Source organism: Podarcis raffonei, chromosome 10, assembly GCF_027172205.1.
Source record: "Podarcis raffonei isolate rPodRaf1 chromosome 10, rPodRaf1.pri, whole genome shotgun sequence".
NCBI lineage: Eukaryota > Metazoa > Chordata > Lepidosauria > Squamata > Lacertidae > Podarcis > Podarcis raffonei.
The window spans coordinates 7,598,994-7,618,924 of NC_070611.1; the positions used below are offsets into that span (position 1 = coordinate 7,598,994).

The 19,931-nt window shown below is 39.8% G+C and overlaps 1 protein-coding gene across 13 annotated transcripts in view; it reads left to right on the forward strand.

Moving 5' to 3' along the window:
• Nucleotides 1-19,931, forward strand: part of KMT2E (lysine methyltransferase 2E (inactive)) — a 58,772-nt gene that overhangs the window by 28,742 nt on the left and 10,099 nt on the right. For 10 of the 13 annotated variants that reach the window (XM_053406257.1, XM_053406251.1, XM_053406244.1 and 7 more), the window contains 9 exons: nt 961-1,173; nt 4,336-4,466; nt 7,199-7,316; nt 8,101-8,210; nt 8,622-8,886; nt 11,240-11,338; nt 16,508-16,672; nt 17,086-17,394; nt 18,682-18,750. In XM_053406257.1, coding sequence (XP_053262232.1) covers nt 961-1,173; nt 4,336-4,466; nt 7,199-7,316; nt 8,101-8,210; nt 8,622-8,886; nt 11,240-11,338; nt 16,508-16,672; nt 17,086-17,394; nt 18,682-18,750 — 1,479 coding nt within the window. Of the gene's footprint in view, nt 1-960; nt 1,174-3,684; nt 3,797-4,335; nt 4,467-7,198; nt 7,317-8,100; nt 8,211-8,621; nt 8,887-11,239; nt 11,339-16,507; nt 16,673-17,085; nt 17,395-18,681; nt 18,751-19,931 lie in introns of those variants that run through there. The other 3 variants (XM_053406256.1, XM_053406252.1, XM_053406253.1) reach the window with 3 other exon arrangements.

A 19,931-nucleotide genomic window follows, 5' to 3' on the forward strand; every position in this document is an offset into this window, starting at 1 on the left:
CCCCATGCAGTAAGCATTAAACTCCTATTCCTAGATTGACATTCTTAACTGATCTGGAGCACCTCTGTTTTGCCTGGATTAAATGTCAGTCTGTTTGCCATCATCCAGTCCTTTACTGACTTTGATTGCAATTCATGTCCACAATCTAGGACTAGGTGAAAAGGAGAATTAAAGTTAAGCGCTAGCCAAATACTAATGGCATTGCACTCTTATCTCCTAACAACCTCTCCCAGCAGTTTTCTGTTGATGTTAAACTGCCTTGAGTGACAATAGAACACTGAAAGAAGTCAGTATCCAAGGAATCCAACAGGAATCTATCCCCTGGGACCCGCCATAAAATAGTTCAACACAATCCCATGCTGGCCAGTGCATCCAGAAGGCAACAGAATGCTCACCATGGTGCAGGTGGCAAGTGAAACTAAGGCAGTCAGCTTTGTTTTCAGTTTAGCAATGGGTGTCTAGTGTCAAATTAGCCACTAAGCATTATAAGCTGACTTGCTGTTCCTTAACTGAGTAGCATGGGGATTTAAATAGCTAATTTCTTCATACAGATGCATACTGAACTCAACATTCAGGAGTTATGTTGGTACAACATTGTCTGTTCTATCCATCTTAATTGTACCCTACACTTCTCATCCAAGGCCCCACTCCCCAAGAGGTTTAGACGGTGGCAGCAAGAGAAAGGGCCTTTTCTGTGGTGGCTCTCCAACTGTGGAATGCTCTCCCCAGAGAGGCTTACATGGTGCCATCATTACATGTAGACAAAAACAGTCCTCTTCATCCACCCCTTTAGCAATTAAACAATCAATGGCCTGTTAAAACTGTTGGTGGGGGACTGTTACAATGATTTTTTTACACATTTGATCAATTTACAAATTGATTAGCTAATTATTTGGCTGCAGAGTTTTAGTTTCATACCAGGCATCTTGTCTAATTTTATATATCTTAACTGCGGTTTAGGGCTCAGCTCCAGAGATTGATCCTTCTGAGAGTTCCAACTTTGGATGGGAAACTAAAATCAAGGCATGGATGGATCGTTATGAAGAAGCAAACAACAACCAGTACAGCGAAGGTGTTCAAAGAGAGGCACAAAGAATAGCTTTGAGATTAGGAAACGGAGATGACAAAAAAGAAGTGATCACCAGCAACTCAGTCTTCAAACCTCCAGTAGAGGTAAGTGAAAATGCATTCAACGCAACACCAGTCTTTTATAATAACAACATAGCTCTCAGGTTTTGCATTTCTCTAAGCAGAAACATAGTTCAATATGTTGATACCACATCTCCTGTATCTTTAGTACAGGAAAACCTCCTTGTTTATTGATTTAACATTCTGAAGTACTCAACAGTTAATGAGGACCAGGTTACCAGTTATGACCCATCAGTTTTCAACATTTTGAATTTAATTGTCAGGTCACTACTGCAGATACATATTTTTCAGCTTTCCTGTTAAAATTTATTTTTTAAACAATGTTAGCAATTCGTGATAATCTAAATTACTCAAGTCTACCCGCAGAACAGCTGCAATGCCAGCTAAAACCCATCCCTTCCTTTGCCAGCTTCTCCAGAGGGTAAGGGGACCTTGCTGAATAGGCTGGACTGTGGTTAGTAGAAAGGGGGATCCCCAAAAAGCACTACGATACACATTTACAGTTTAGGATGATGTTCAATATGTAGCTATACAATACAAAGATGGTTCTGGAATGAGCTTCTTCGTGCTGGGAGAAAGTCCAGACAGTATTTGATTCAGTGCCAGCTTTTAGGGCTGCTGTTAGATACATGGAAATAGGAGAAACTAGACTCTTTTGGTTGCTGTTACCTAGTGGGTACAGGGACGCAGGTGGCGCTGTGGGTTAAACCACAGAGCCTAGGACTTGCTGATCGGAAGGTCGGCAGTTCGAATCCCCGCGACGGGATGAGCTCTCATTGCTCGGTCCCAGCTCCTGCCAACCAAACAGTTCGAAAGCACATCAAAGTGCAAGTAGATAAATAGGTACCACTCGGTGGGAAGGTAAACGGCATTTCCATGCGCTGCTCTGGTTCGCCAGAAGCGGCTTAGTCATGCTGGCCACATGACCCGGAAGCTGTACGCCGGCTCCCTCGGCCAGTAAAGCGAGATGAGCGCCGCGACCCCAGAGCCGGCCACGACTGGACCTAATGGTCAGGGGTCCCTTTACCTTTTTACCTAGTGGGTAGCTTTGCTATGCATTTTTGAATTTTTATGTCTTGGGAAGCAGTTTAATGATTGCAGTTGCCTCAACTTCAAATTTTTACTCTCCTCTCCTCCACTGTTAACTCCAGTGGAACTTTACACCTGTATTCTGATGCAGTACAGTTACTGTCACTTCAACCAAAATTTTAAGTAAGTAATGAAGGCAAAAGCATATTTCTTCCAAAATGTGACTTTATATATCAAATTTGCCAGTTACAGAATAGAACAAATTACGTTTATGAAAAGAGAAAAACTGCCACAAGTTAACTTTTGATGAAAAATCCTGTTACTATTATGGAAAGGTAGTTAAGGTTATTTAGTCAAATATGCCAACTAATAAGTAGGGTTATATTCCTTGGTGTCCTGGGCAGTCCACTTCTTTATTCAGAAAAGCGGGTTTAATGGTGTGTACAGGAAAATAACAAAACAGTGTCCATAGATCTGACTCAATTTGAACAGCTTCCATTTCCTCTTTGATACAATGTTTACTCTTGGTAACGCAATTAGCCAAATCATCTTGTGTGGTCTTGGAAGATCCAGTTTGACTCTTAGTAAAAATAAAATGTAGAAACTGTTTACCCTATTCTTAATTTTTTGTACACATCTTATAAAACAAAAGGGAACACAGTCTCTGTCTTTTAAACATCTAGGTATTATAGAAAAATGTTCAAGTACAAATACTAATTTCTTAAAGTAAAACACCCCTTTGATATATCATTACAACTTCCATTCAGAGAGAATATTAATACTTTAAAATGATACAAATTAGCGCTTTACTGACTTTTAGCCCAAGGAAGCAATTTCTAAATCCTCTGTTGTTCTGATTATCAGTACACATCTGGCCATTAAATCCTTATAAAGAAAAGTGCACCATCTAATTTAACTACAATATTAACAAGGACAATTATTTCCAGTATAAACAAAAAGTAAAATGTAAACTACTGCAATCTGTTAGGTACTGTAAATATCCCAACATTTCCATTTTTCCAGCACCCCATTCTTTATACATACTGGCAAGTAAGGAGGCACTTTGTATACTTTGTGTGCTACACCAGTACGCTTAAAAAGTGCATTGTTTGATCAATGGCAGACATGGAGATAGTCACATCACCTAATAATGTATAGTTGTTCCATTCATTGTGTGCTTGTGGTTTATCAGCCGCTTAAGAACTGACTAGAAAGTTCCTGTCCCTACCAGAGGCTGTTGTCTTTTGTACCACCTAGATGTTAGGTTAATCCACCTTGAAAATGTCATGTGGTATTTCCCCCCAAACCCTGAGCAAATAATTTGTCAATAATTTGCAAGAGAGAGTAGACTACAAAATGGCACCATCAGCCGCCTGTCATGCAGTCTATGGAAGGAATCTGCAAGCTGTTTGATAAATTAATGTTGTTAGAGAGAGACTAAGCATAAAGGAAAAGTTACATTCTCAGATCTTGTAATAAGAAGCATCTTTGCTTCTTTCCCTCTAGCATCAGCATGGCGCACGTGACGCACTCCTTGGAGGAATGTCCCTGCTTGCAGAGACCTTCGCCTAGATATAGGCCAATTCTCTTTTGCTCAGAAGTGACACAATTACAAGAGGTGTGAGTTCCTTAGTTGTTGTGTCAAGAGTACAGTAAGATTTTGCTTAGAAAGGCGTATTCCCACCTGAGGCTATTGAAATGCACCAGAAGTTTCCTTTTCCTAGAAATAAGCATGTTGACATTTTCATCAAAATGCCTCTTACTTGGCATCTGTCCTGCTCTTGCCAGCAGATTAGAGAAAAGACTGCATATTTTGTGTGTTGTCATTACTTCCGCACACCAGTTTCTAGCCTTTTTAACCAGAGGGTTTGAAACATCTTTTGAGGAAGGGGTTCCCTAATATACTTTGAAAGACTTGTATTGATTTTCATTTTTTAGATACTGTGGTGTCGTTGTTTTCCCCAAAATGTAAAATGTCTACATAAATATAATACTGAATTTTATGGTAGGAATAAAGTCAATTAGCTTTTAAAAAGAAAGAATATAATTGAAATTACCAAGTTGCTCCTTAAAGTTGTATGTTATAATCTGGTTTCTTAATAGCACTAATGCAATCAGCTTAATTAGATTTCTTACATTTTTGTTTTCTTCTTCTAGAGCTATATTCAAAAAAATAAGAAAATCCTAAAAGCTGCCAAAGACTTGCCTCCAGATGCACTTATTATTGAATATCGAGGAAAGTTCATGCTGAGAGAACAATTTGAAGCTAATGGATATTTCTTTAAGAGGTACTTTTCTTTAAAATCTAGCTTTAATTACCTATGATCCTACAGTTATTCTTTTGTTTTTCTCTCAGCTTCTGGCAAATCTTGCATTTTTATTGCCCTGAGAATGCAACTGCGCCTTCTGGTCTTTCATTACTTCACATCTCAATCCACTTGCCTTTGAATATTCAGCAGCTAAGATTGTTCACTTGGGCTGCTATCCTGTATATACTGCCTTGGCAGGAGGCTCCATTGAACTCAATGGGGCTTGCTTCCTTCTGAGTTGGCTGGCACAGGATTGCAGAGTTAGTCCATCCCTTTGACAGTGTTGCCCCAGTGTTGTGTCAGGCTCTTCACAGCACAGTTTTGCCTCACCCAGTCTTTTCCATGTTTCTCACTTCAGCTCTTTGTCATTAGACTTCAGCTGGCTGCCTTCTTCTGAGCCCTCCTCTTTCAGTATACTTCATTCATTCTTCTTCTTTTTGCCTTACGTAATCCCCTTGTCTTTTGCCATATATCTCTCCCCTTTCAAGATGATAATGACTGTTCAGAAGAAACTGAGTAATTGCCTAGTTAATGCTGCGCTTTAACACTGAACAAGATAGGAAGGAAAGGTTACTTCAGAGAAGAAGAATTGGCATCAAGGACCCTTGCTGCCCCCTAGTGTGCCATATTGCATGAGCTGGCAGTGATCCTCACAGTTCCCTTGTGGGGCTCATATACTTAGAAAAGCCCTTGATGGGGAAGCACATATGTCTTTGTATTTGCCTACAATCTTGACATGTTACATTGCTTTTTGTCTATTTAAACAGGTACATCTTCCTGTATCTAGCATTCAAGCATGTAGGAATACACAAAGCTTTCTTCCCTTGTCCAACGGGAAGTGGCTTCATGCTTCCTCCTTTACAATGCCACACACAAAACAAAAATATTTTTTTCCTTCCAGTAGCACCTTAAAGACCAACTAAGTTAGTTCTTGGTATGAGCTTTCGTGTGCATGCACACTTCTTCAGATACCAAGAACTAACTTAGTTGGTCTTTAAGGTGCTACTGGAAGGGAAAAAATTTTTTTGTTTTGACAATGGCAGACCAACACGGCTACCTATCTGTAAATGCCACACACATTTAGGATGCTCTGTAATAGTGATTTTCTTCCCCTGCCTAAGATTTACCTGGGGTTTAAGCAGTCTGTATAAAACAATGTCCTACTGGAAATCTAATGTTTGAAAGCTTAATGGCTAAAAGTGGGGACATAAAAGGTAGACAGAGCTCCAAAACTGCCTCCTTTAAAATCTCTGACTCCTATCTACTTTGGCCTCTTCTTCTAAAGCATTTCTGTCTTTACCATATTGACTTTCCTCATCAAGTTGATAGTCCGCTACAAATAAAGATGCGGGATGTGGATGGTGCTGTGGTCTAAACCACCAAGCGTCTTGGGCTTGCTAATCAGAAGGTTGGCAGTTTGAATCCCTGCAATGGAGTGAGCTCTCATTGCTCTGTCCCAGCTCCTGCCAACCTAGCAGTTCGAAAGCATGCCAGTGCAAGTAGATAAATAGGTACTGCTGTGGCAGGAAAGTAAACAACATTTCCGTGTGCTCTGGCTTCCATCACTGTGTTCTGATGCACCAGAAGCAGTTTAGTCATGCTGGCCACATGACCCGGAAAGCTGTTTGTGGACAAACACCAGCTCCCTTGGCCTGAAAGCGAGATGAGCACTGCACCCCATAGCCAACTTTGACTGGACTTAACCGTTCGGAGTCCTTTATCTTACCTTTACCTTTTACAAATAAAGAGCACAAGCCAGCAAGCTACCTAGCATCATAAGTACCTGCAGAAAAAGGAAACCATTCAGTAAAAACAATTCCAGATGAGGTATTCAAATATTCACAGGAAATCTGAAAAGAAAAAGAAAGATCCCACCAAGGGTTAACAGCCAGTCTGACCTAAGAGAAAAAAGAATAATCCTAAATATGGCAATTTGAGTTATTGTGAAAGCAAGCTTGTGCCATTAATATTCTCTAATAGACCTTGCCAAGGAAGTGAATTGTCCCCATCAAATACCCTCTCTCTACTTCTGGGTGTCTGATTATATTTTGGATGATGACCAGGAAATTTCTGAAAGTTTGGGATTCTTATTGCACTCAGTACAGGATGGCTAAATAGGGTCACTATTTTAAGAACATTTAATTAAAAGATCAAGCCAGCTTTAAGATCAAGGCAACATCATGCCAATTTTAATTAATTGGAAATCCTTGTAGTGAATCTAAAAAGCAATTTGTGTACCTGATGCAATAATATTTGTTTCTACCAGCTGGAAATGAAGCTTGTTTACTCAGAAGGAAGTCCTTCTTTGTTCAGTAGGACTTACTTCAAATCTGCATAGGATTGCAGTCAAAGAGGGAGAAAGGATCAGCTAACATCTTGAAACGCAGGAAAAATTCAACATTGTGCTATTGCAAACATTCCATCAGTGGAAGCATTTCTGCTTTCCCAGTGGAAAAGTCTCTCTTTTCCTCCTCATATACGCTGTTCTGGGGCTTCCCACAAACCCCAGCCCAATTTTAGGGGAGCAGTAGGGTGACAAGAGTGGGAGAAGTCCTTTTATGGGAATTCGCTCTTGTTGACAGCTCAATCCAGCTCATAGAAAAGTATTTCCCTATTTTTTCAGATTTTTCCAAATGTTTGAAAAACTAATTTTATATGTGTTTAAAGCAACAGTGGTGATATGTTTTTGTTGGTTTTTTTAACTCCTTTAGGCCATACCCGTTTGTTCTATTCTATTCTAAATTCCACGGGCTAGAAATGTGTGTAGATGCAAGAACCTTTGGGAATGAAGCTCGGTTTATCAGACGTTCTTGTACACCCAATGCTGAGGTAGGCTTGCAAGTTTTAAAATATTTCATAGTAAATCTTTTGCTGAGGGTGGCAGAATACAATTTGACTGTGTATACATATTTTCTGGTAATGAAATAGCGGCTCAATAAATTAAAAAAATTCAGTGAATATATTCAACATAAAGTTCCAGAACATTAGTGATGCTAGTTTAAAATGAAGGCAAGGACAGTTGCTGTCATTTCACAGTATGCCTTTGTAATCGTAAAGTGTTATAAATATTTCCAAAGGTGCTATTTTCAGGATTCGCCAATTAAGTCTAAAAGAGGAATACATATTACTTAGTTGAAATCCTCATATATTATGCCTCCACTTAATTGTATTGGTAAGGATGTGGAAACAGAAGGTCTGTTTTTAATATTTTAACTTAAAGGACCTGACCTGGACAGATTTTGCATATGTGGGACAAAATATTCTCTTTTGATCTCTGCACTAGGATATAGAAGGCAACCACTTTAAAGTGATACATGAGTTTTGCAACATCCCACTATATCCAGAAAACGGTCTTCCTATATTCATGTGCAAAGTCTAAAGAAATTTATTGGAATACTGTAAATTTGTCTGTAAGCAATGGAATGGGCTTATATATATCTTTATAACTTACATAGGTTGATAGTAATGATTGCTATTTCAGTTGAGTGTTTCTGAACAGAGGCCTTTACCAAAGAAACAATAACTGATTAAAGTACTTCGGTGGAACAAGTCTACAATTTTTGTTTCCAAATATATTAAAAACTGTTTAAATATGTTATTTTTCTGTGTTTAGGTTAGACATGCCATTGAAGATGGAACCATTCATCTTTATATCTACTCCATCCAAAACATTCCAAAGGGAACAGAAATAACTATTGCATTCGATTTTGATTACGGAAATTGGTAAGTCAGGTTGGGCACCAAATATTAGGGCTGAGTTGTCAGATATGAAATTGGTTTGTTATTGTTAATCAAGTGGTCTCCATTCATTTACATTTTTAAAGATTACAATAATAGGATGCCATTAAAATGCAGTGTTCTTAAACCCCACAGTTTAACAGAGAATCTGATGTTGCTGTGATTCATATCACATTAGAATTGCAGGATCAGACATGTAAATGTAACTAGCACATGTACTAGTTATGAATTGTACTGGTAAGATTATCTTTCCATTGAACATTGCGGTGTTTAAGTCAGAGTAAGCCTAGAGAGGATCGGACTGCATAGAAAGCAGTACTGTGCAAATGTTTTTTGCAAAGTTTTTCCATATTTCATTTGTTTTGTTTTTTTTTTTGTTTTTTTTTTTTGTTTTAGCAAATACAAAGTGGACTGTGCTTGTTTGAAAGAAAATCCTGAATGCCCAGTACTTAAGCGAGGCTCTGAACCTACAGAAAACATAAATACTGGATATGATACTAGAAGAAAAAAGGGCAGAAAAGAGAGAGATGCTTCAAAAGAGAAGGAGACTCAAAACCAGAACATCACCTTGGATTGTGAAGGAGCAGCCACCAAAACAAAGTTTCCAGACAACAGACAGAGAAAGCTTTCTCCCCTTAGGCTATCAATCTCAAATAATCAGGTATTACAGCATATTTAAAATTAAACACAGGACTCTGAAGCTTCCCATTTCCTTCAGGGTGGTGGTTGGGGCAACTTCCAAGAGCACAGATTTTGTGGGCCAAGACGCCATATGCAAATATAAAACTCCCAAACCTTCAAGGAACTGCTGGCTTGGGGCATGGGGGTGGGGTTATTTTAACTGGATGGCTTTGTAGAAGGTACCTCATCTTGAATTTTTAAAAATTAACTTGTTGAACAGCATCAGAATACTTTTGCAGATCACAAATGTAAGAACATCATGCTGTGCCTTGGGATCCAGGATCTTACCAGGGTTTGTAGGCTGGTAGCATTTATATTTCATAGTTCAGATATAACACAGAGGTAGGGAACTGTGGCCCCTCCAAATGATGGACTCCAACTCCCACGAGCCCCAGCCTACACAGCCAGTGGTTAGGGATGGTGGGAATCATAGTGCAGTAACATCTAGAAGGCCACAGGTTCCCCACTCATGATACAAGCAGCTGTTGAAAAGAAGTAACATTATTTTTGTCATATAGGTCATAGGATGTTATCTTTAAAAAAAAACAATCCTTACAAAGCATTTATTTGTTGGATTGGCAAATGCAGGAGGGGTTGTTTACACAGTATTGTTTCTTACCTCGGACATGGCTCAAGATTCAGTTCCACCTAAGGAATGGAACAGGAGCATGATGTGTAGCTTGAGGATTAGATGAATTTGAAGCGATCCTTAGTTGTACTTGTTGCTTTTCCATTTTCCTCGCAAGGCACAGCAGATGATTCCTTACAGATACTGATCTGCTTGTTTTGCTTAGGGCATATCTGCACATATCTATTGAACAGGAGCCATTCTCTTGCCACATGGGTATACTAGCTATTCTGTGGCAGCTGTCAGAGATACTCAGTGTCCCACATTTTTTTAAAAAAAGTTTAGATTGGTTTTTATATTCCATCAAACCCACTGAAAACGACAAAATCCTTGGGAGACTATGTGCATGCCAGGAAAATCATTCTAGGGTAAGATCCACTGACTCTGCATCACTGTTAATTTTCTTTTTAAGTCATATGTCTAGTGGGACATGAGAGATTTAGTTTCTGTTTTAACATATTTTTTCTCCCTCCATTCCATCCCCAGTCTGAGATAGACTGTTGGGAGCCATGCGGATCAGCGCACAATCTCCCAAGACACCTGAAATCCTCTTGCCTTTCTTTTAAATGCTACCGATTAAAATGCTGTGGACAGTGTTTAAAACTGGGAGGTAAGAGAGGAAGGTGTTTCAACCCACAATGTGCACTGCTACTGAAATGCTCAGAATTCCACAGCATAACACAGAGCAAAATGAAATTGCGTTTTGGCAGTTGTACTGTTTTTTTTCCGGGGGTGGGGGGGGAGTTGCACTCATATATTTTCAACTTTTGGGAAGCCTGGTACCTCAGTCACAGAATTGTAATGAAGAGTGGTTATCTGTGCCCCAAGTAATATTCCCGTCAGGAGTATCTTGTATTTGTAATCATTTTCTGCACCCTTAAAACATCTAGTAGTTGTGAAAATTGGCTTTACGTGTCTGAAAACCTGCTTTTGAGGGTAGGATTCATCACATCAAGTACTTGAAAACTTTTTAAAAGGATCAAGCAGCTAGTATTATTGACTGCTCTGTGATAAAATAGAAATTTTAGGCAATTTTATGCACATACTAGGCATGTAGTCCTAGACACACTTGGGAGTAAGCCCTACTGGTTTCAGTGGGACTTTACTTCTGAGTAGACATGTATGGGATTGTACTGTAAAGGAACAAATATTTTTAAAAACGTAGATTAATAGTGGATTAGCAAAGTTTCATATATATTATTCACTTTGAGGTGATGTTCTAGAAGTAATCCAAACAAAGATTGTCAGGCCAATTTTGGAGGCAAAACTGCCTACATTAAATCCTAGTTTCTTTTTTATTGTTAAAGCAGCTGACAGATTCAGGACACTTGTCTGACTGTACTAGCTTGCATGTCTTCATACAAATTAGTACTAAAACATATTTGGTCATTTCTTTAGTTGGCAAAAAAAGATGCTTTAGTCACTGGATATTTATTTCTAGATGTATGAAAGTTTGAATTGTTGCTTTTGCATGTTACTATGGCTAATTGGTTGGCTGCTTTTGCAGTGGTGATGCGAGGCTTTTTATGGTACAATTCTATATACATGTCTACTCAGAAGTAAGCCCCACTGAATTCAGTAGGACTTGCTCCCAGGTAAGTGAGTATAGAATTGCAGCATAAGTGTCATATAGTATTTGGAGTTCCCTCGGTTATAGCAGCAGTAGTAGTAGAGCTTCTGTAAAGCAGTCATTTCCATCTTTCAGGAGCCAGATTTTATTGATGATATAGAAGAAAAAACTCCTATTAGCAATGAAGTAGAAATGGAATCAGAGGAGCAGATTGCAGAAAGGAAAAGGAAGATGGTAAGTTGGGAAGCTAGTAGCTGCTTAAAGCTGTCACTACAGATTGGTGACAGCTGCTCTTCCCATGCTAATCGTTGCTGCCTCTCTTAGGTGTTTAGTGTTTGAGAATATTTGAAATCTGCTCCTGATACATGCTAACAATATCTAAAACTTGAGTCTTGTGTGTTTCTATTTTTGGCTTGAGTGTTACTTTCTGAAAAAGGGCTGTGTGTGTGTGTGTGTGCGTGCGCGCGTGCGTGCTTTCTTGGGAGTTTACATATTCTTGATTTTGCGCTACTAAAGTCTTGTTGCAGTTCAAAGAAGGCACTTTCTGTACCTTGAGATAAGATAAAATCGCAGTATTTTCCATAAGTGATCAGCCAAGTTGAATAGATGTCTGAAGATTTGGGGGGTGGGTCCTCCTCTGTGTAGATTTAACAAAGAGAAGTCAGATACCTTGCCCTTAATAAAAAGTACACAAACATACTTACATTGCTGTATGGATGTTGCCTTATTTAATTTTCAAATATGGAACTTCAAGCAGGGGCACAGGCACATCAGAAGGGGTCAGGAAAATGGGAGAATCCTGACGTAATGAAACGTGAGGGTTGACTAAGCAATTGAGAAAGTTTGGAGGAAGACATAACTGTTCACAGAATTAGCACAAAGTGAGCCATTGATACACCTCTTATCCCCCCCCTTCCCTTAATTTCATTGTTTTGCTGCTACTAATGTGGAGACAGCACACCTCTCTCTCCTCTGTGCCCCACTCGGAGGTCAGGTGTTCCTCCTTGGCAGGTGGCACTCTGGGAAAGGTGGCCTAGGAGGATGACTACATGCTGCCACTTTTCTACATGATCACATGCTGTAATTGGTTACATGTCTAGCCACCCCATTATCTCAGGCCACTGCTCCCAGAATGCCTTGCTCTGAGGAACAACGCCTCCCCTTTCCTTCCTCAGAGCGATGCAGGGAGGAGCAGGAGCTGTGCTGCTCCTGGGATGGCATCCATAAAACATCTTCATTTGGTAAATCTTCCTTTGGTAATCTTGCTTCTGCTCAGGGAAATAATTAACTGCATCAGCTTTAATTTTAATTTTTAATGTTTTTCCAGTTTTCTGATACACATCATGTTTTCCTATCATATATTGTTTCTGTACAGACTTCCCAACCTAACACTCCGAGGCATTCTAGATATACCTTGTTTTTTTCTGCCTATCAGTTACTTTACCACTTCCTCTTTCATTCCTTGGTTGTAGTTAGCTGTTGCTCATAAGGTTGCCGCTACTTGAAATTTGATTTTGGTATCATATCTTTTTAAATACTCCCCAAAGCCTTCCCACTTGTCCCTAGTCTGTTTGTCGTTCTGGTACCTTATTTTGGGTGTCATGTTTTCTAATTCTGCAAATTCTGTCAATTTCTGCAGCCATTGTTCTTTCGTAGGAATTCCTCTTTCTTTCCAATTTCTAGCATATACTATTCTGGCTGCTGTTGAATAACACAATAGATTACGTGCCTTCATTGGTATGTCTTCGCCAATTACCGTATTTTTCGCTCTATAACACGCACCAGACCATAACACGCACGTAGTTTTTAGAAGAGGAAAACAAGAAAAAAAATATTCTAAACGAAACAGTGGATATATGATTTTTGTGGATCATGCTGTGGCCACAGACATGTGATCTGACAGTGAGTTTGGAGTAGCCCAATGCAAAAATCCTGAGGATCCATGTGGATCCATGCTTTGTAACCACGTTTTTGCACCACTGCGGCCCCAGGCAACAGTGGGTGCGTGATTTTTTTCGTGCAAGATGTAGCCATGGACATGCTATGTGATCTGGTGGTGAATTTGGGGTGACCCAGTGCAAAAATCCTGAGGATCCATGTGGATCCGTGCTTTGTAACCACGTTTTAATTGGGGAAGGAAGGAAAAGCACTCAAGGGACAAGGAGGATGCTGCTAATAATGCAGAAGAGGGGTTTAAGGGGAGAAGAAGCACGCGTGGGGTGTGTGGAGAAGGATGCTGCTAATAATGAAGAAGAGGGGTATAAGGGGAGAAGGCTCCTCTCCCCTCCCGCTTTGCTCCTTTAAAGAAGCAGGCTCTCTGTCCCTCTCTCCTCCCCACTCAGCGGCTCTTCTCCCGCTTTGCTGTTTCAAAGCGAGCCACGGAGGAGGGAAGGAAGGGGAACTATGGATCCTCTGCTCACGACTGCAGCAGATCCCCCCGCCATCCGTAGGCATTCGCTCCATAACACGCACAGACATTTCCCCTTACTTTCTAGGAGGAAAAAAGTGAGTGTTATGGTGCAAAAAATACGGTATAGCCAATAAGGCGGCTTCAGGTTTTGGGGGGGGATGTAAATTTGAAGATCTTTTTTATCTCATAGACCATCTCCCAATATTCTTGGACACAACCACCACATGTGTGTAAAAGATCCCTCTACTGCATCAGCTTTAAAGATCTGTCAGTTAAGTTTGTGTAGGAATATATATGGGTGAGGGTGGTTATTACCAATGACCAAGGCCACTTGCACAACAGTTTTGAGCTAGCACACAAACTAGTAGTTTGAGAATTTAAGAATGTTTCTGTTCTGTTGGCAGTTTCCTTGAGCGAGGAGGCCTCATTTTTTAGGTCTCTGGAAAGAGGCTTAAAATGTAATATACGAAGGGACGTTAATAGGAATTGCAAAAGTGTGAACGCTGTTGGGTGTTATGTGGGTCTTTCATTATTCCACTACTCTTATGACCAGAGTTCATGGCATCTGTTTGCATCTGTTTCTGATGAAAGTTCACATTGCCTATACTAGGATGTTATATTCACCTGTGGCATCAGCATTTATTTTATGCTGTATCTTGATCGTGTTAAGTTGATTCATATACTACCTTTTCTAGAGGTTCTAGCTTCTGAGTTATCTTTTAATATACCATTAATATTTAAATGATTCCTTGGCATAAGGAAAAATACTGGTGCTAAGAAAAACTTGTGATGAAAGCAGCCTGTTTTCTCTATGTTTCAGTAGCACAAGGATTAAAAAGAGTAGGCAAATCTTGGGTCTTCAACTGCTTTGTGCAACAGAAGATAATACATGCTATATAACCTTTTTTTAAAAGGTTCCAGTTAATCATTTTCACCTGTATAAGGGTGAAGAGGGATCATGTTCTGTGATGAAATTTTTGGTCTTATATGGGGGAATGGTATTATGAATAGGCCAGATGCAATTTAAGGGGAGTAAGTTAGGTGGTCCTCCACCTTTATTGGCGAAAAGCTGTGAAAATCAGTTACCACAAAGCATGACACAGAATTTCCAGTTATACTACCTTTATATAATGCATTTATTATCTGGAAATGAATTGGGAGCCCTAAAGGGCACAGCATGACTTTGTAACAAAGTGATGAAACAGAACCAGTGTTATCCTTCACCACTGGAGAAATGGGAGCCCTGACTGCAGAATGCAAGAATGCAAACACTGTGAGGTAGTAGGTAAACTCTGTTATCTTAAGTTGTGACCTGTCTCTCTAGTCTAGAGAAATGGACCAGACTTGGCTAGTTCTTCACCCTGTAGCTAGGTGTGCCAGCTGCATGGCTTAAGCTGCCTTGACTATTAACAAGAGCATTTGGAAGGTACTTGCTGATAAACGTCAATGTGAGATGGGGGCACACAACACTTCCTAGCTTGCTAGGACAAAGAAACAAAAATGTTAAGGCAACTTTGTACCTGAGGCCAATACTTCCTCGGCTTCATGCAGTGAGGTGTAAGAACTGCTTCCTGGAACTTTTAAGACCTTTCTTAGCAGGTACAGATCCCACCAACCTTGGTGGAGATCTTTGCAATTCTATCGGTATAAAACCACATAGACATATTGCTGAAGTAAAGTGTTTTGACACACACTCCTGTTGAAGGCGCACGGGGCCTGTTCCTGTGTGTGGTCCCTAGTTACAGTGGAAATTTTGTTTGATTCCTTGTAGTGTGATGCCATCTCTCCCAGGAACATATGCCACTGCTTCTCATCACTTGAAAGATCCCTGGTAGTTCAGCGATGATTTACTTTCATTTTCCCCTTCCCTTCACTTTGTTGTCTTATGAAAGAGTGATGAAAGAGTGATAAGTTAAGAGCAAAGACTCATTAAAATTGGATCCATGAATGCAGGGATCTGGTGAGTTATTGGTGATGCATAAAGTGCCTGTTGGAGGTTCCCTGGCTTACATAATCAAATAATAGTTTGAGTAATATTGTTCATTCTTAAGACTACTAAAAAAAAAAAGTCAATATAATGGATAAAAAATTGGAATGCTTTGTCATATTAGATGACACTTAAATAGAAATTGGGATGATAAGGTTTTCTGGAACAAAATTTATTTTTACACCTCAGTTGAGAACAGCCAGTGCACTAAAATGCTCCTTATCATCATGTATTACTTTTTACCATTTTGAGGAACAGAAGTTGGCATTTTGACTGGGCACCTTATGCCTTACTAACATGTGAAACTGTTGCTTAGCAGGTTTAAATGAATGCATTTCTCATGCTCTAAGAAGTCTAAACCCCAGTATCCCACCATCACAGATCAATGTTGACTGTCTGTACAGGCTCTGGTACACTCAGCAGAATTTGACGAGGAGCAAAATTACTTTGTTAACTGTAAATTATAAATAGGTGTTTATAAAATAGTGTATTTTAAAAAGAAACAATGGAAAGATGCTTTTTCATTCAACACAGGTTCAAACGGGAAGATAGCAATATTGATTTAAAATTGGGTGTAATATAGTTTTGAAACAGCATTTTTCATATAGACGTGCACAGAAAATGTACATCATATACTTTCATTGCATCTTATTCTGTTAAAAATATTAATAAGCTTATTGTATTTTAATTCTAGTTAATATTCTTCTTTCTGTACCATATAAGGAATTGACTGACATTTATGAGTAAATATGGTGCTTGTACTAATACATAGCTGTTTATTGGCAGGTGTGTACCTAATTTGTTTTCTTTTGCTCCAAGTTAAAAAAAACCACAGTGCCGTGCCTGAGTGTCAAACATCAGTATATAAGCTAGCATATAATGATAGTGCTGATCCTGTAACTTGTTTTGGCCGTTGTGCAGAAACAGTTGGAACATGGCTAAGTTTTATGTCCTTTTATATCTTCAGCATACATTGCTTAAAAATTAATGTTGCTTAATTCTTCAGACCAGAGAAGAACGGAAAATGGAAGCCATTCTTCAGGCTTTTGCCAGGCTAGAAAAAAGAGAAAAAAGAAGAGAGCAGGCTTTGGAAAGAATTAGTACAGCTAAAACCGAAATTAAACCTGAATGCAAGGAAACGCAGATCATCAACGAAACAGAATTTGTACAGGTAGTGACATATAACTTTATTAAGTTTAAGCTGACTTGAAAGATTAAGCTTTTCTGTTATGTGTTTATGTTTGGGCAACACTTTGCTGCTATAAGTTACTGAACAGCGTTCTTTCACATCATCAAAGCTTTGTGTTGACCCAAAAGAGTGCCTTCGAAATCCCTTATAAAACTCAAGACTTCTGAAATGGTACTTGGAACAATTTGCATATTGTTAAAAGAAGACTGTCATTATGTGATACCAAAGTTGCCTCATCCATTGCTGAAAATGAATATTTTGGGATAGGGGGAAATCACATTAAAAATCACTTTCAAATATGTACTTACCATTGGAAAAATTACAGAGCGGTTATTCTTTCTAGCTATACAAGGTATGCAGTTTATCTGACGTTGGTGTTTCATGCATTTTACAAGGAACCAGCAAAAGAGGAAACTGCCACTAAGCCAACCCCTGCCAAAGTCAATAGGACAAAACAGAGAAAAAGTTTCTCTCGGAGCAGAACTCATATCGGACAGCAGCGGAGAAGGCACAGAACTGTTAGCATGTGTTCAGATATTCAACCATCCTCTCCTGATGTGGAAGTTAGTTCACAGCACAATGAGCCTGAAAACACTGCACTTTCAGCTGAGCCTGAAACTGAGACAACTGTTCCTGAAATAGTTCCTGAACCAGAACCCCCAGCACTTAACAAATGCCCTACTAAATATCCTAAAACAAAAAAGGTAAGTGTATCTCTAAGCTTAAACGGATCCTTTCATTTGTGTATTAAATGTCTGCTGTGATGTTCTTTGCAAAGCAGCTCAGGGCAGCATTTAAGCAGGAATATACTGGTTATCAGCTCTGTTTGGGGATGAGGAGGAGGGAGTGGCAATGGTTTCTTGTTTGAGCAAGTGCAGTCATGCAGGGGTACCACAAGAAGACCTTGTATGGTTTTGAGTTGCCTTATTTAAAGAAGGCAAGCGTGCTTTCTTCCTCTTGTACACTCACTTCCCCTAGGAAAAATAGGGAGGAACCTGGATACTAGAAGGCAGAAGATGAGACAGAGTCTCTGGTAGGAAACCTTGGGTAAGGATCAGGGGCCCCTGTTAACAGGAGGGGGGGCGCCACCCCCCATCCAAGACACCAGAATGCCATCATGAGATGGGTAAATAGGGAGAGGTGCAAGACATTGGAGAGACCTCAAAAAAGCAACAAAATATGTTAAGGTAGGTCTGCACAAAGACCCACGAAACCTAAGTGAAGACCTCTGGGTGGTGGGACTACTACTCCGTCTCCAATGATTTTGGGTAGGGAATGCTGACTTAATTTTTGAAGTCAGAAAATGAAGGGAAGGCTAAAAGGTCTGCATACTTCCTGACTCCGCCCAGGAGTTACCCTCCTATCTAGGAGAAGTGAATGCAATGACTTTCAGGGTAGGGAAGATCACAAGACTGAATTATTGCACCTTAAGGGGCATACGTCGTGATTTGAGTGTCTGTCTGGAAGCAGGAACAGTTGACATCTCTTATTTTGTCCTATAGGATGCATCTCCTGTGAGGACTCCTAGGTCTGGAGTTTGCCTTCCACTGAGAGGGAGAAAACACAGCATAGCCTCCCTATGAAGATATTGAAAGAGCTCATGTTAGGCTTTTTCTGTGAAACCGTAGGCCATGGCATTGCTAACAGTCAGTAGTTTTCTTGGGTTGGGTTTGCTTTCAGTTGCTGCTAGCTTGGAAGGAAATAGTGATCTAGGTGTCACAGAACTAGAGCCAGTGCAGTAGTCATTGTTTTTCAGTGCTTCTTTTCCACTAAGTAGAAGCAAAATCCTAAAAAGGGAAATGAAAGTTTGTGGCCATCTTTTAACTGCGGGATTGCTCCAGTTCAGTGCATGCAGAGCATCTATGGAGGGGTTTCTATAGTAGTCTGGTTTCCCTCTTCCTCTGTGGTACATATGCATGGATGTTCAGCATACCTGAGCATTCCGGGAAGCCTATATCCCAGTCCAGCCTCTCCCTTCTCAATTCATTCAGGGAACACATTCCTTGCAGCTCACATTCCTTGACCAGAAGGATGGGAAGGGCTGGACACAAATTTGTGAGGTATGTCTCCCATTCCCTATAAGGGCCGGGCATATTCTTTTGTGTGCATGCCACCAGCTGTAGATTTATTGTTTGTAATATTTTTATTTTTATCCTGCCTTTCTGTGTAAAATACCCAAGGCAACTAACAAACAAAAAAACTGTTAAATGAAGTGAATGCAGCACAACAGCACAGCAATATTAAATAATGCAATATTACCAGTAAATAATAGGTAAGGATTCTGCCATAGCACCAGCGGCCTCTGAATTAAGAGGGGGCTTTCATCAGAAGACCAGAGAGAAACAGGCAGGCTTCTCGAGGAGAGTTCTAAAGCCTGCAGTAACAACTGGGAAATATGTTTCTGATGTTTACAACAGCAGCTACATACAGATAGCATGTCGCAGTAGCCCAATGTGGATATTAACAAGGCTTGAGTAACTGGATAAATTGAAAGGGTGGTCTATTCCTGGTCACTGCTGCCACCTGAACAGCTCCAGGAAACTCCTGTTTTTAAATTCAAACTTTTCTTAAGGAAATTGATTGGAACTTCAAGAGAGGACAGGCTGCTTGATCTGGCTTAAACAGTCCAATCCTGTTCACGTTTACACAGAAATAAGTCTCATTGAATTAAGAGTGTGTTTTAGGTTGTTGCCTCAGTGAGCAAAGAATGGCAGGGCTTGTGTGTGGTAAAAATGTTGACACCCATTAGAAAAAAACACAAGGGAAGGCCTCTTGTACAAGAACACCACGCCACCCTGCATGCATTTAGACAGAAAAACTTAGGAACAAGTAAATTAAAAACGATTGCTAATGCTTGTAGTACACACATCACTTAGTTTAAGAATGCAGGTTGTTTCTCAGTAGCATTAGTAAAAAAAGCTGACATCAGCATCGCTGGCTAAAACTTTTAAACAGTGGCATTTTACCACAAATTTACCACTTTCTAGGATTTGACAGCAAATCAGCTCTTACCGTATAGTATATTTTACCTTGACACAGCAGCCGTGTCTACACAATTAAATACTGGTTTAATAAGACAGAATACGCATGAGCTCTGTGTACCCACTCACAATTCCTTCCTGTGAGCAGGGAAGCGAGCAAGGAAGCCCCAGTTTCCCCATTCGATCAGGAATTAAGGTTAATGGCTTTCAAACAAGCTATATGATGCAAAGCCAAGGGTTTAAAGAGGCTGACAAACTTG